Source organism: Electrophorus electricus, chromosome 22 (genome assembly GCF_013358815.1).
Source record: "Electrophorus electricus isolate fEleEle1 chromosome 22, fEleEle1.pri, whole genome shotgun sequence".
Taxonomy (NCBI): domain Eukaryota; kingdom Metazoa; phylum Chordata; class Actinopteri; order Gymnotiformes; family Gymnotidae; genus Electrophorus; species Electrophorus electricus.
In genome coordinates, this window is record NC_049556.1 from 5,190,516 (window position 1) to 5,203,535 (window position 13,020).

The following is a 13,020-nucleotide window of genomic DNA, read 5'->3' on the forward strand; positions in this document are numbered from 1 at the left end:
CAATTCATTTCTTTCCATCTATCAGTTTGTTCTCCTTATGATGGTGGGGGGGCTCAAGTGCAGTGGACTTTGCTGAACTCAGTGGAAATAAACGATGTATATATGATATGCTTGGGTACTTGGTCTCATGTACTTATAAGGAAAAATGCTGAGATATTGTGTGATTGGTGAGACTGTGGAAGGGGGTGTGTGATTGTGGGAGTTAGAGTGAGTTTAAAAGTCTTAAACGTTTGATGTTCTGCTGAACTGAAGACTGAGGAGGCCTACATGGCAAAACTGAACTTCCTGCAAGTCTTGATTTTGATTCATTCTGGTAAAATCTTATTCACATACCTGGGCTTAGAAGGGAAAATATAGCCATGTAAAATGTATTGCTTACATTCAAAAATATTTTCAGTTTTTTGTTTGCATCACTGTGAATGCATAATGTTGATTTCTGAGAATGTAGATTGACATATAGTAATAATATTATTAACAATTGCAATAATAATAATTTAGGAGTCGAATCTGCTGTGGTTAAACATGAATTGATTGGTGGAAAACCTTGTGGCAACAATGAACGGCACCATCACGTGTGGGTTTTTCAAGACACACCTTTAGGAAAGAGTTTCTGTGGAGGGACTCTGATCGACAAGAAGTGGGTGTTGACTGCAGGACACTGCTATAATGGATCAGTGACTGGGTATGTAGAGGTTGATTAAAATACTTTAAAATGTTATTTTATCATTTTCATTTTCCTCTGAATAATGCATGCATGCATGTGTCTGTGTGTGTATGTCTGTGATTGTCTGTCCTCAGAAGTGTTGAAGTCTGGGCGGGGGTTCATCCGAATAGAGCATTCCAAAAATTTGCCATTAACTCAGGTGACATCCATGTATATGATGTAACTAAGAACACAGGTGACATCATGCTGATCAAACTTCCTGGATCTGTAAATGTAATCACTCCAGCTAAGCTTCCTGGCTCCTCCTGTCAGACTCCTTCTAATGGAGAGAAGCTGCAGGTCGCTGGTCACGGATCTACTGTTAACCCAAATGGTAAAAAAGGCAAAAGAGCATTCTACAATAGTTTTCATTTAAATATTTTACTAATTTAAATATGTGACTAAACATTTTTTATGCATTGGATGTACAGTGTTGTGCATGTTCTTCAGAGCCATACTGTCAAAATAGATTAAGCTTAGATGCATTTTTTAATAGCGGAATGCCACATTCAATGGCCATTTTAATTTTTTTAAAGCTGAAAATGTGATTCAACTTTGTGCAATCAAGGCTACTTTACATGTGTTTATTGCTTCTGTCTTTTCTCAGTGTTTGCTTTGGGTCTGATTGTACTGCACTTTCAGCTGTGGCCAAACTACATCAGAATACTGAATAAGCACTGAAAATAATATCAGACCCTTAATATAATTTATTCTTTATGTTTTAGGAACTTCTGACCTGAACCAACCTCTGCAGTGTCTTGATCTGAATGTCACAAACTGTCCTAGACTCTATAATAACTATTTCTGTGGTGAAGGTCTTCCTAATAACCCACCTGCCTACTCCTGCCCGGTAGGACACCTACCATTATAATGTCATTCCTTAAATATCTTAACTATAAGATAAAATATAAAATAAGGAATAGTGCCTGTTACAATCTATTTCAAACTATTTCAGTGCCCTCTTGTGGTGAATTATCTTAAACATGAGTGAATGAGTTATAAGCCAGGTCTATGTGGTTCTGCATATCTAAATCTTCACAATGGAAAAGAGAACGAGCTCTCTCCATCTCTCAAACAGGGGGATTCTGGTGGAGGCTGGCTGAAGAAGAGGACTGGATTAAGAGCTGTTATCTATGGTGTTCACGCAGGTGCATCTACTAGGTGTGACAAAATTTCCTTATCCACAAGTGTGTGTGCTCCTCATATCAGGAAGTGGATAGATGATAAAATGAGTATTCCCTGAGGCAGCACATCCCATATGAGTCCTGTATGAAACAGTAACATTAGAGTTACATATGAAGTTACAGACTATATACTACAGCTGATCTGTCACCTTGTACTTGTGTTACAATTAATAAATACAAACAGCATTCCAATATGTGCATCTGTTTGACCTTCATTTTTAGACTGATTGATTTCTAATATACATTTATTTTTATACTTTATTATTATAAATCAAAATTAGGGTAAAAAAAAAAAAAGTTTAGGATTGGTGAGATGTCTAACCAGTGAAAATTGAAATAAATATATTTTATTCCTCCGCAAGGCGAAATTATGATTAACTTAGTTTCTGTCAGCTGACTAGCGCAGTACTAGTAGTATTTCACTTCAATGTTACTCATGCTCTTATTGAAAAAAAAAAAAACTACTTAAAGTTTTTTAAAAGTTTGTATTAGTGCTTAATGTGGGGGAATAAACAGTTTCAGTGTGTATTGGCTGCTATCAGTATATCATTAAATATTACATTCCAAATTTCTGCAGTGAATAAAAAACACTAGATTTCATTAATGTGTATAGCATACATTTATTTACTCAAAACGACAAGAATTTGTCAACCTACTAATTTTTTCACCTATAATAATAATAATAACAACAATAATAATACATTATTTAATAATAGTCTATCTGTATGACACTATATGTTATGTATGTGTGTAGTGTTATGTGTGTGCATGTGCACAAAATAATACATTCAAGTTCATAATAAGCTCAAGCTGAGGGAGCAAGGCTGGCAGCTGAGGCTATGGAGAGTGGGGCAGGGCTGGCAGGGTAATGCCCTCATGAGCACCCTCACAGCTACGGGGACCCACATCAGCTGTACTTGTTGGCTGGGGCAGCTGGGACCACATAGAACTGAAGAAGGGAGGCTGGGAACACAGGCAGGGGAACAGGGAAAGCCAGGAGTGAGGGCAGCTGGGCTGGGGTAGCAGGGCTGGGGCAGCAGGACTGGGGCAGCAGGGCTGGGGTAGCTGGGCTGGGGCACCAGGACTGGGGTAGCAGGACTGGGGCAGCAGGGCTGGGGCAGCAGGACTGGGGTAGCTGGGCTGGGGCAGCAGGGCTGGGGCAGCAGGACTGGGGCAGCAGGGCTGGGGTAGCCGAGCACTTTGAAATTCTGGAAGCAGGACTGGACAATGACTTCTGTGGGTGAGTGGCTATGAAAATTGTAACCTCTAATAGTTAAAACCCACCAGAGGTGGACGCAAGATAGAGGAGTACAGAGGAAACAGAAAAGTAACACAGACGCCCACTGAGAAAGAGAATTGACCCCGATCTGAAGGGGATAAAATGCATAGGAGTACTTACTATGCCACTGTGATCTGCTGTCTTGTTCAGTGACCCACTGTCCCCCCCAGTGACCCGTGGTCAGTGATCTGCTGTCTTGTTCAGTGACCCACTGTCCCCCTCAGTGACCTGTGGTCAGTGATCTGCTGTCTTGTTCAGTGACCCACTGTCCCCCTCAGTGACCTGTGGTCAGTGATCTGCTGTCTTGTTAGTGACCCACTGTCCCCCTCAGTGACCCGTGGTCAATGCTCTGCTGTCTTGTTCAGTGAGCCACTGTGCCCCTCAGTGACCCGTGGTCAGTGATCTGCTGTCTTGTTCAGTGACCCACTGTCCCCCTCAGTGACCCGTGGTCAGTGATCTGCTGTCTTGTTCAGTGAGCCACTGTGCCCCTCAGTGACCCGTGGTCAGTGATCTGCTGTCTTGTTCAGTGACCCACTGTCCCCCCCAGTGACCCGTGGTCAGTGATCTGCTGTCTTGTTCAGTGACCCACTGTCCCCCCCAGTGACCCGTGGTCAGTGATCTGCTGTCTTGTTCAGTGACCCACTATCCCCCCCAGTGACCCGTGGTCAATGCTCTGCTGTCTTGTTCAGTGACCCACTGTCCCCCCCAGTGACCCGTGGTCAGTGATCTGCTGTCTTGTTCAGTGAGCCACTGTCCCCCCCAGTGACCTGTGGTCAGTGATCTGCTGTCTTGTTCAGTGACCCACTGTCCCCCCCAGTGACCCGTGGTCAGTGATCTGCTGTCTTGTTCAGTGACCCACTGTCCCCCCCAGTGACCCGTGGTCAGTGATCTGCTGTCTTGTTCAGTGACCCACTGTCCCCCCCAGTGACCCGTGGTCAGTGATCTGCTGTCTTGTTCAGTGAGCCACTGTCCCCCCCAGTGACCCGTGGTCAGTGATCTGCTGTCTTGTTCAGTGACCCACTGTCCCCCCAGTGACCCGTGGTCAGTGATCTGCTGTCTTGTTCAGTGACCCACTGTCCCCCCCAGTGACCCGTGGTCAGTGATCTGCTGTCTTGTTCAGTGACCCACTATCCCCTTCAGTCACCTACTGACACACGAGCTCCTTTACACACCTGCCACCTTCTCTGACCCTCCTGTTCTCTACATTGGACATGAAAAAGGCACGATTTAAATTGAACTTAATTTAACTACAAATACTACTACTACTACTACAACAACTACTACTGCTACTAATACTAATACTACTGTATTTAGAAATTCAGAAAGTAATATTTAATGACTTGTTGATACCGGTTGATACATCATCACTTCCCTCCCTCAATTCAAGAAATGATAGAAACGAAAGAAACTGTTCTTTCTATTAGAATGTTTTATGTATTCTTTCAATAAGAGTTTGTTCTGAGTAACATTATTGAAGATATTTGGAAGTACTAGTCAAAGACAAAAACAGTTAAACCCATCAGGCTATTGGGCAGAAGAAAAATCTGTTTCAGTGTTCACTGGTTAGACATCTCATTAAACAATTACTAATCAAAAACATTTTTTAATGTTTCTTTACCTTAATTTGACAGAAAATGTAACATATTTTAAATTAAAAATCAATCAGTCTAAAAATGAAGGTCAAACATAACCAAACATGTTTGTATTAAAGTACAGAGTGACAGATCAGCTGTAGTATTTAATCTGTAACTTCATATGTAACTCTACTGTTATTGCTTCATATAGGACTCACATATGATTAGTCATGGTATCATTTATCCACTTCCTGATAAGAGGAGCACACACACTGGTGAATCTGGAATTTGTAGTACATGATCCATTTTGATAATGGAATCTACCACTGAGTACACCATAGATCACACCTGTTCTCCGAAACCTCTTCTTCAGCCAGCCTCCACCAGAGTCTCCCTGTTTGAGAGAAAAAAAAAGAGTTCTTTCTCTTCTTCCATTGTTAAGGAATTTGTAGATATGAAGCACCTCCTGCACCTGGCTTGTAACTTACTCACTCATGTTTAACATAATTCATCATAAGGCTGCATTGTTAGCACAGAATAAGCTGAAATATCTTGAAATAGTAACTTCCAGATCCTAATATATATTTGTTATATGTAATCTCCTTTGACTAATAGCTTAATTTAGTAGTTTTCATACATTTTTACTTTAGCTCAGTGTGCTATTTGATAATAAATCAATTTCTGTGTCCTTCGTAACTTCCCCATGGGAAACAAGACATTTCAGTGTTTGTTTTGATCAACATTATGTTGGTTTATTAATTTTATTCCTTTCATGTAGTAACAAAAACAGTGCTGCTGTGTTTAAGTTATGCCCACCTGAAATGCCTTTGGTAATAAAAAACATTGTTCAAAATCTGCCCAAGTATTTCAAGAGAGCCTAAGTATTTTTAAAAAGTCTGAGGGAGTAAAATTCTCTGAATTATGATGTTCTTGTTATTGCTGGAATGAACAAAACAGCACAAGCACATAAAAAATGAAAAAAAAAAAAAAAAACATGACAAAACCAAAAGAAAAAATGCTGGAGATAATGCGTTCCCCCTTCTGCTCAACATGAGAAGCCCTCCTCCTCAGAGTAGTAGCCCATTCAACATGGTTATACTATGTGCCCTTTCCTGGTTCTTATCTATATTTTAGCCGTTGGACTTTGGACTTCAGCCTAGGCCCTATAGTGATTAAAACTCATAACCTGCAAATGGGTCCATCTCAGCCTCATACGTTACCTAATGATTTAACAGGATAAATAAACTATAATGATTTATCAGGATAAATAACCTATAAAACTATATCAGTGACACAGCAGTAAGGCAAAGCTATAGGATGTAATGCTTTGATGGATAAACATTGTGATTTGATTTTGTCATTTAATTGTTGGTGGGACCAGGTTCTAATTTAAATTGCTGTATCACTAGATATACAATAAAATATAAGATAATTAAGGAAATAAATACACATAACCTTATATTGGTAGGTAGCCTACCGGGCAGGTGAAGGCTTTCTTATGAAGACCACCACAGAAATAGTTGCTCACTACAGTCTCATTCCAGAAATTACAGTCTCTGACTTTTAGATCAAGACACTGCAGACGACGGTTCCTTTCAGGGTGGCCTGAAAGATGAAGAGGAAATGATATTAAGGGTCTGATATTATTCTAAGTGCTTATTCAGTATTTTTAATGTAATTCAGCTGCATCTGAAACTGCACTGGAAGCAAACCTAAAGCAAACTTTCAAACAAAGCATAAAGGAAGTGAGAGAAGATTGAAGGAATAAACACATTTTAAGAAACTTGACGCAGGATTGCACTGATTTGAATCATATTTTCGGCTTTTTAAAAAGTAAAATGGCCATAGAATGTGGCATTCCTCTATTTTAAAAGTGGCATCTAAGTTTAATCTATTTTGACTTAGTATTGTGCTGACAAGAACATGCACTACACTATACAGCCAATGTATAAAAATGTACAGTACTTAAGTGCAAGTATTTATTGAAATATTTATAAGAAACATTTATTTAAATGTACATAATAGCCTTTTCTTCTATGAGCAATTTGTTCAGATGTGTTTTTACCATTTGGGTCAACAGTAGATCCGTGACCAGCGAGCTGCAGCTTCTCTCCATTAGAAGGAGTCTGACAGGAGGAGCCAGGAAGCTGAGCAGGAGTGATTCCACTTACAGATCCAGGAAGTTTGATCAGCATGATGTCACCTGTGTCCTGAGTGACATCATATACATGGATGTCACCTGACTTAATGTTAAACTTTTGGAATGTTTTGTTCGGATGAACACCTGCCCAGACTGAAACAGTTCTGCTGGAAAACCACACACACATATCATGAAGGGGAAAAAGAAATGATGGAATAATTGTATTTTTAAAAGTAAGTGTATTTTTAATCCCTCACCCTTCACATACCCAGCAATGTTCTTATTGTAACAGTGTCCTGCTGTCAACACCCAGTTCATATGGATCAGAGTCCCACCACAGAAACTCTCTTTTCCTTCACTTCTCTTCTGAAAGACCCACGCCTGGTGGTGCCGTTCATTTCTAGTACAGCCTTTTCCACCAATCAAATTCTGTTGAATCACAGATGAATTAACACCTGCAAAAAAAAGCTATTTTTTGTTTGATTGATTGTCTTTTAAATCAGTGTCCAGTTTATTGGTTTAATACCATAGCAAAACTTGAACCATAAAACAGAAATATTATGGACACTTCCACTGATAAATAAATGAGCTTTTAACCAAGAAATAAAAACAATTTAAAGAAAAGGAAGAAATTGGTTAAAAGTCTACAAAATGGTGATTAATAGCAGAATTGTAAAAAGCTGTCTCATACAGCCCTTCGACTCAGTAGACCTAATGTGCATTGACCAGTTTTGTGATTACCTGGTTCTGTTTTCTGGATTTTCCCTGTAGCCTTCTAAACTGCTCTTTCTGCCTCTGTTTTTGGACCATTTTGGCTTCTCTTCATATGTACCTTTGCTCTGGTAATCTTATAATCTTGGCCTATGTTTTTGGATTGTCCCTCCACCAAAAAGGATGGTATCTGGCTGATCCGCACATGTTTGGCTCATCCTACAGCATTACTCCAAGTCATTTATAATAAGTACTGATGCAGCTAGGAATTTTCTGATAAAAAGCAGAGACAACGGTTCTTTTGAACATGGATCGTCTCTCCTTGCAGATGAACTTGACTTCAGAGCAACACTTTATTTGGATAGTCTATCTACAGATCTGAAAGTTATCAACACACTGTCAGTAAAGGATCTATTAAATGTTAAACTATAGATAGGCAACTAACTGTCAATATCAACTGCATATTGCACACTTCAATTACACAATCATTTAACTCTCAATACTTTACTAATTGCATCAACTGAACGCTAGACTTCTTATCTATAAACCTATAAAGTGATAAGTAAAACATCAACTGTGTATTATACAATTGAACAACTACACACAGCCAAATAACTGTTAGCAGAATATCAGCAAAAATCTACAAATCATGTAAAAGGTGTGAGCGATAGCCATCGTTTCTATTTCTATGACAAGTGCCCCTTGAAGGCAAAAGACTGCATGTTGAATTTTTCATCTCAATGGTCATTTAAAATTTTAACAGACTACCTGTAAAACATAAACTGAATATCAGATCATATCTGGATAGTCACCAAACTATCAGTAACGAAAAATAGTTAATGGTTGCAAATGTTTCCATTTTAAGATCAGGTTTGAAGAATTAAGCTTTACCTGCTACCAGAAACAAGAGTTGCAAGAAATATAGCATTGGCATGATGTGCTCCTGTGAGTGAAAATATCAGTTGTGTCAGTTTTTGTACTAAATTTAATCCACAGCATCACCTCCACCACCACAAACCCACCAATAACACAACACCCTCTCAGACTTTTCCTTCTCAATCCTTGAGAAAAAAAACATTCTTACATTTAACCATAAGAAAATAAAAAAAGCTAATTTATGAGTAAAACCTGTTTCATGTGTTCTGTTTCATAATTTCTTTATGTCAGCTTTGCTTTTAGCTGTTTATTAGCCTTTAAATGGGACATCTGAAGAAGGATTAGGGTAATACCAGTTTGCCTCTAAATGTCATCTCTGTACTGCCTGCATCAGATATGGGGGGGGGGGGGTGTGAATGTGATGTGTGAAAAGCAAAACTGTTGCTGCAGTGTGAAAACCAGAAACGTTTACACTCCAACCATTGCAGCAGTGCAAAAAGGAAGGTGACAATAGCTCACCTACTGCAAGAGCTGCACATCTGTACCACCCAAGGCCCAATTCAACAGGTTCCTTGATTTCTGGTTCAATCCTCTGAAATGCATATTCAGCAACTACTCCTAGGAACTGCAGTGCATGGCACTGAAAAGTTTTCAACTAACAGGTAGTAGCTTCTATTCCTGTGATCAATAAATGCTTTGGAAGAAATTCTTAGTTTGATGATGTGGCAACACAATGTTTGACTGTGAAAGGGTTACAAAATCAGTAAGAGACAGTGTCGCTTCCTGTGCTTTAAAGTTATTTAAACAATGGAAAAAAAAAAGAAGAAAATTAGTTGAGATGGAATATACTATACTAAAGCATATACTAACTAAGAATATACTAACAAAGCAGGGTTTAAATATGTGAACTAAATGAGGGACAGGTGTGGAAAGCAAACGAGGGCCAGAGAAAATGAAACTATGGCATGGAACTAAAATACACAAGACAGGGAAAACACGCAAGCTGGGAGGGACTAATCATGACAGTAACAGTACACAGACGTCATGGTTCATGGTTCAGTTTGGACATCACAGTTCCCTGTGAGTTTGATACAAAAGTAACAAAAGCCCACAAATGCATAAGGCTGGGTTTCCTGTCAGTCTATTCTATACAAACAACACTGAAATAGGTCACGATAAGCTACAAAACTGAAAAGCATCTCATGTTATGAAAGTACAAAAGAGTTACTTTCGTATTTTTTGAAGAGCTTTGGTTTAGACATGCACTTTTACTACATGTATATGTACAAAATACAGTTTACTTGATTGAACTAGTTTATTTGCATCATTTCATTAAGCACAATTAATAATACTTAAATAGCTTAATAAGCACTATGCAAAACGTTTTTTTTTCTACATAATCAGATGTTTATTATAGAGCTTGACTGCCAGCTAAAACAGGAGTTATCACTAGTTGCAAATGTGCATGTCAGAGGGTACTCCAGGACTTAAAAATCCCACTGCCAATTGAGTGGGTGCCCTTGGCTATCACCAGATCAAGTTTGAAAAGGTTCTACTGCACCAGTTTTTAATAAAGCTATATTGAAGTCCTAGTATTGTAATGATAATTACAATGATTTCATTTAATTTAATTCAGAGAATGTATGATTACCCATTTCTCTGGATTATTCCATAATGCAAAAATAGTTCTACTATCACCCAAGAGTGGAAGCCATTACCTATCACCAGTGCAAATTTGGACAGATTCTACTGTACCATTTTTTCAAAAATCCTAATATCGATAATAGAGGTTTGAGACAGTATGGACAGCTATTTCTCAAAATGTTCCCATAATACCAAAACAATTGCACTACCACAAAAAAAATAGGAGACCTTGGCTATCAGCAGTGTAATTATGATCAGATTCTACTGTACCATATATTCATAAATTCATATGTCATACTACCTTAAGTCAAATTAATATATTTATATCTCATAGGCTGATTTTGGTTAGCTGTTTCTCAGAATTTTCCCATAATGCCAAAACAGTTCCCTCTGTGCCTCCTTCCTGACTGGGCACACCTGCTGACTGTTCAGATGGCAGCACAGGCAGGAACTCAGTGAGATCCACTCCATGCTGCAGGGTCTCGGACAATGCGTGAGTACTCTCACCGCGGGTCCCGAGAGCTGAGCAACTCCTCCTACTACTCTGCCCATTCTGGATGGGGTAAGGTGTCTGATCGCCACCCCTCATGTTTTTGGAGGAGATCCAGAAAGCTGCGAGGGGTTTGTACTTTAATGCAGACTATTTTTTGGATACCAGCCCCTTCTGCCCGATCATGCCAAGGTGTCCTTTGTGATCTCCAGACTCACGGGGAGAGCTCGTGCATGGGGAGCCGCTCTGGTGGTTAACTCCTCACCACTGTTGAATGACTACCCCGGTTTCATCCAGGAGTGTTTCATCATCCCTGTCAAAGGGAGAATCTGCTGGCAAGCCCTGCTGTGCCTGAGGAAGGGGCTGCATACAGCGACACATTACGCCATGGCATTCCGGCAGCTGGCAGCAGGATCTCACTGGAACGAACTGGCTCTAATTGACATGTTCCTGAGTGGCTTAAGACAAGAGCTGCAGGCAGAGTTAGCCGGTAAACAGGAGGCAGTTACTTTAAATGAGATCATTCATTTAACTATCACGTATGACCGCCTCTTGCAGGAGCGACGTCATCGCTGCCACCGAGGGTTGCCGTATCGGGAGGTTACTTCGCCAGCCAGACCTGCCGAGGCTTCCAAGGAACCCATGCAATTGGGTGTGGCCAGGGTATGTCGAAAGGCCAATGAGCAGAGAAGGAAGGGTGATTTGGTGAGTTGCTCCCAAGCTCTCGCGATGTTTCAAATACCTGTAAAGGTGTCACACAAGGGCTGCTTTCTTTCAGACACAGCACTGGTGGACTCTGGAGCGGCGGGAAACATGATGAACTGGAGTCTCTCATGAAACCGAAGCTTAAAGCAATTTCCCTGCCCTCTCCCTTAAGTGTGCAAGTGCTTGACGGAGGACCTGTGGGTTTGGGGTTTATCACTATTGTCACTCCTTGTGTTCTCCTAGAAATAAATGGGGAACACATAAAGCACATTTGCTTTTATTTACTTTCTTCTCTTTCTCATCCTCTCACATTAGGTCTCCCTTGGTTATGTTTGCTGTGGTCCAATAATCACATCATCAAGTGGGTGCCCTCCTGCGACAGGCAGTGCTTCCCTAATCGAGCTGTAACTCTCCAGTCGATATCAGTAGATCAACAGAAAGTCCCTGACAAGGACTTCACCATTCCTTGGGAATATCAAGACCTTGCTGAGGTGTTCAGCTCCGTTAAGGCTACACAGCTCCCCCCTCATCATGAATGGGACTCTGCCATAAACCTGAGGGAGGAGCCTGTACCTACTAGGAGCAAGATCTATCCCCTCTGCCTGGAGAAGAACCGTATAATGGAGTACATCAGGGAGGTATCTGCTCTGGGTTATATTCATTCCTCCACCTCTCCAGCCTTAGCCAGTATGTTCTTCCTTAAGAAGAGGGAGGAGAGTTTGAGGCTGTGTCTGGACTACCGAGGGCTTAATGAACTATAGGTAAAATACCCCTGTCCTCTTCCCCTAGTCCCTGCTGCACTTGAATAGCTGAGGGGATCCCGGTATTTTTCTAAACTATAACTATGCAGTGCTTATAACCTCATATGGGTCAGGGAAGGCAACAAATGGAAGGCAGTTTTCAGTACATCCTCAGGGCCCTATGAGTATTTAGTTCTGCCGTATGGTTTAGCCACGGCCCCCTCAATATTTCAAGCATACATAAATTAGGTCTTAAGGGAGTTTTGGGGCAGATTCATCATCGCTTATATCGACAACATCCTGATCTATATCTCCTCCTTGGACCAACATGTTCGTGATGTTCTCTGTACCCTTTTCCATAGTAGAGAGGTCAGTTTCCTGGGGTATATCGTCCAGGAGGGTAGCGTTTGCATGCAGCCCTGCAAAGTCGAGGCACTAATAGGCTGGCAACGATCTCAGAGAGGCCCTTCATGGTAGAGGTTGACATGTCGGATGTGGAAGTCAGTGCGGTGTTGTCCCAACACATGGGGAGGGAAGGACAACTAAAGCCCATTGCCTACTTCTCTAAGAAGCTAAGCCCCTCTACAGGGTGGGAGACCAAGCGCTCCTGGCAATGAAACTTGCTTTTGAAGAATAGAGACACTGGCTGGAAGGAGTGTGACTCTGCTTTACAGTGATAACTGATCATGAAAACCTGGAGTACCTCCAAACCACCAAGAGGCTGAACTCCAGGCAGGCTCAGTGGTCACTCTTCTTCTCCGGATTTGTTTTCTGTGTCACCTAGAGACTGGGAGAGATGACAGAATGCAATGCTACTTCCAACACCTGTTTTGTTTTCTTTTTGTGTCGCTTGCTTTGCAGTCGTATGCGTTATGGATAATAAAAAAACTCTTTCTTTCAGCTTCATCTCTTGCTACCTCTGTGCCACCTTCCTACTCATGTCATCCCTGTCTTGAGTCTATCCACCTGTGTGT

The 13,020-nt window shown here is 40.9% G+C and overlaps 2 protein-coding genes across 6 annotated transcripts; one reads left to right on the forward strand and one right to left on the reverse strand.

The window, feature by feature from the left end:
* Positions 1-237: 237 nt before the first annotated feature.
* On the forward strand, positions 238-2,081 carry LOC113583959 (chymotrypsin BI-like). Of its 2 annotated transcripts, none has more exons than XM_035521570.1 (5): positions 238-313; positions 589-682; positions 799-1,037; positions 1,429-1,553; positions 1,782-2,081. In XM_035521570.1, the coding sequence occupies exons 1-5, from the start codon at positions 268-270 to the stop codon at positions 1,944-1,946; spliced, it is 669 nt and encodes a 222-aa protein (XP_035377463.1). In that variant the 5' UTR covers positions 238-267; the 3' UTR covers positions 1,947-2,081. The 2 variants fall into 2 exon arrangements, with proteins under 2 accessions (XP_035377463.1, XP_026876415.2); XM_027020614.2 differs by having other exon boundaries at positions 257-313; positions 499-682.
* Positions 2,082-4,800: 2,719 nt separating this feature from the next.
* LOC113583962 (trypsin-4-like) lies at positions 4,801-8,547 on the reverse strand. Of its 4 annotated transcripts, none has more exons than XM_035521619.1 (5): positions 8,483-8,547; positions 7,149-7,309; positions 6,806-7,047; positions 6,218-6,345; positions 4,801-5,134 (listed from the first exon to the last, which is right to left on the reverse strand). In XM_035521619.1, exons 2-5 carry the CDS (start codon positions 7,196-7,198, stop codon positions 4,955-4,957), a joined length of 600 nt encoding a protein of 199 aa, XP_035377512.1. In that variant the 5' UTR covers positions 7,199-7,309; positions 8,483-8,547; the 3' UTR covers positions 4,801-4,954. The 4 variants fall into 4 exon arrangements, with proteins under 4 accessions (XP_035377512.1, XP_035377511.1, XP_026876418.2 ...); XM_035521618.1 differs by having other exon boundaries at positions 7,149-7,348; positions 8,483-8,539; XM_027020617.2 differs by having other exon boundaries at positions 6,806-7,044; positions 7,149-7,335; positions 8,483-8,506.
* Between the last annotated feature and the right edge of the window lie 4,473 nt (positions 8,548-13,020).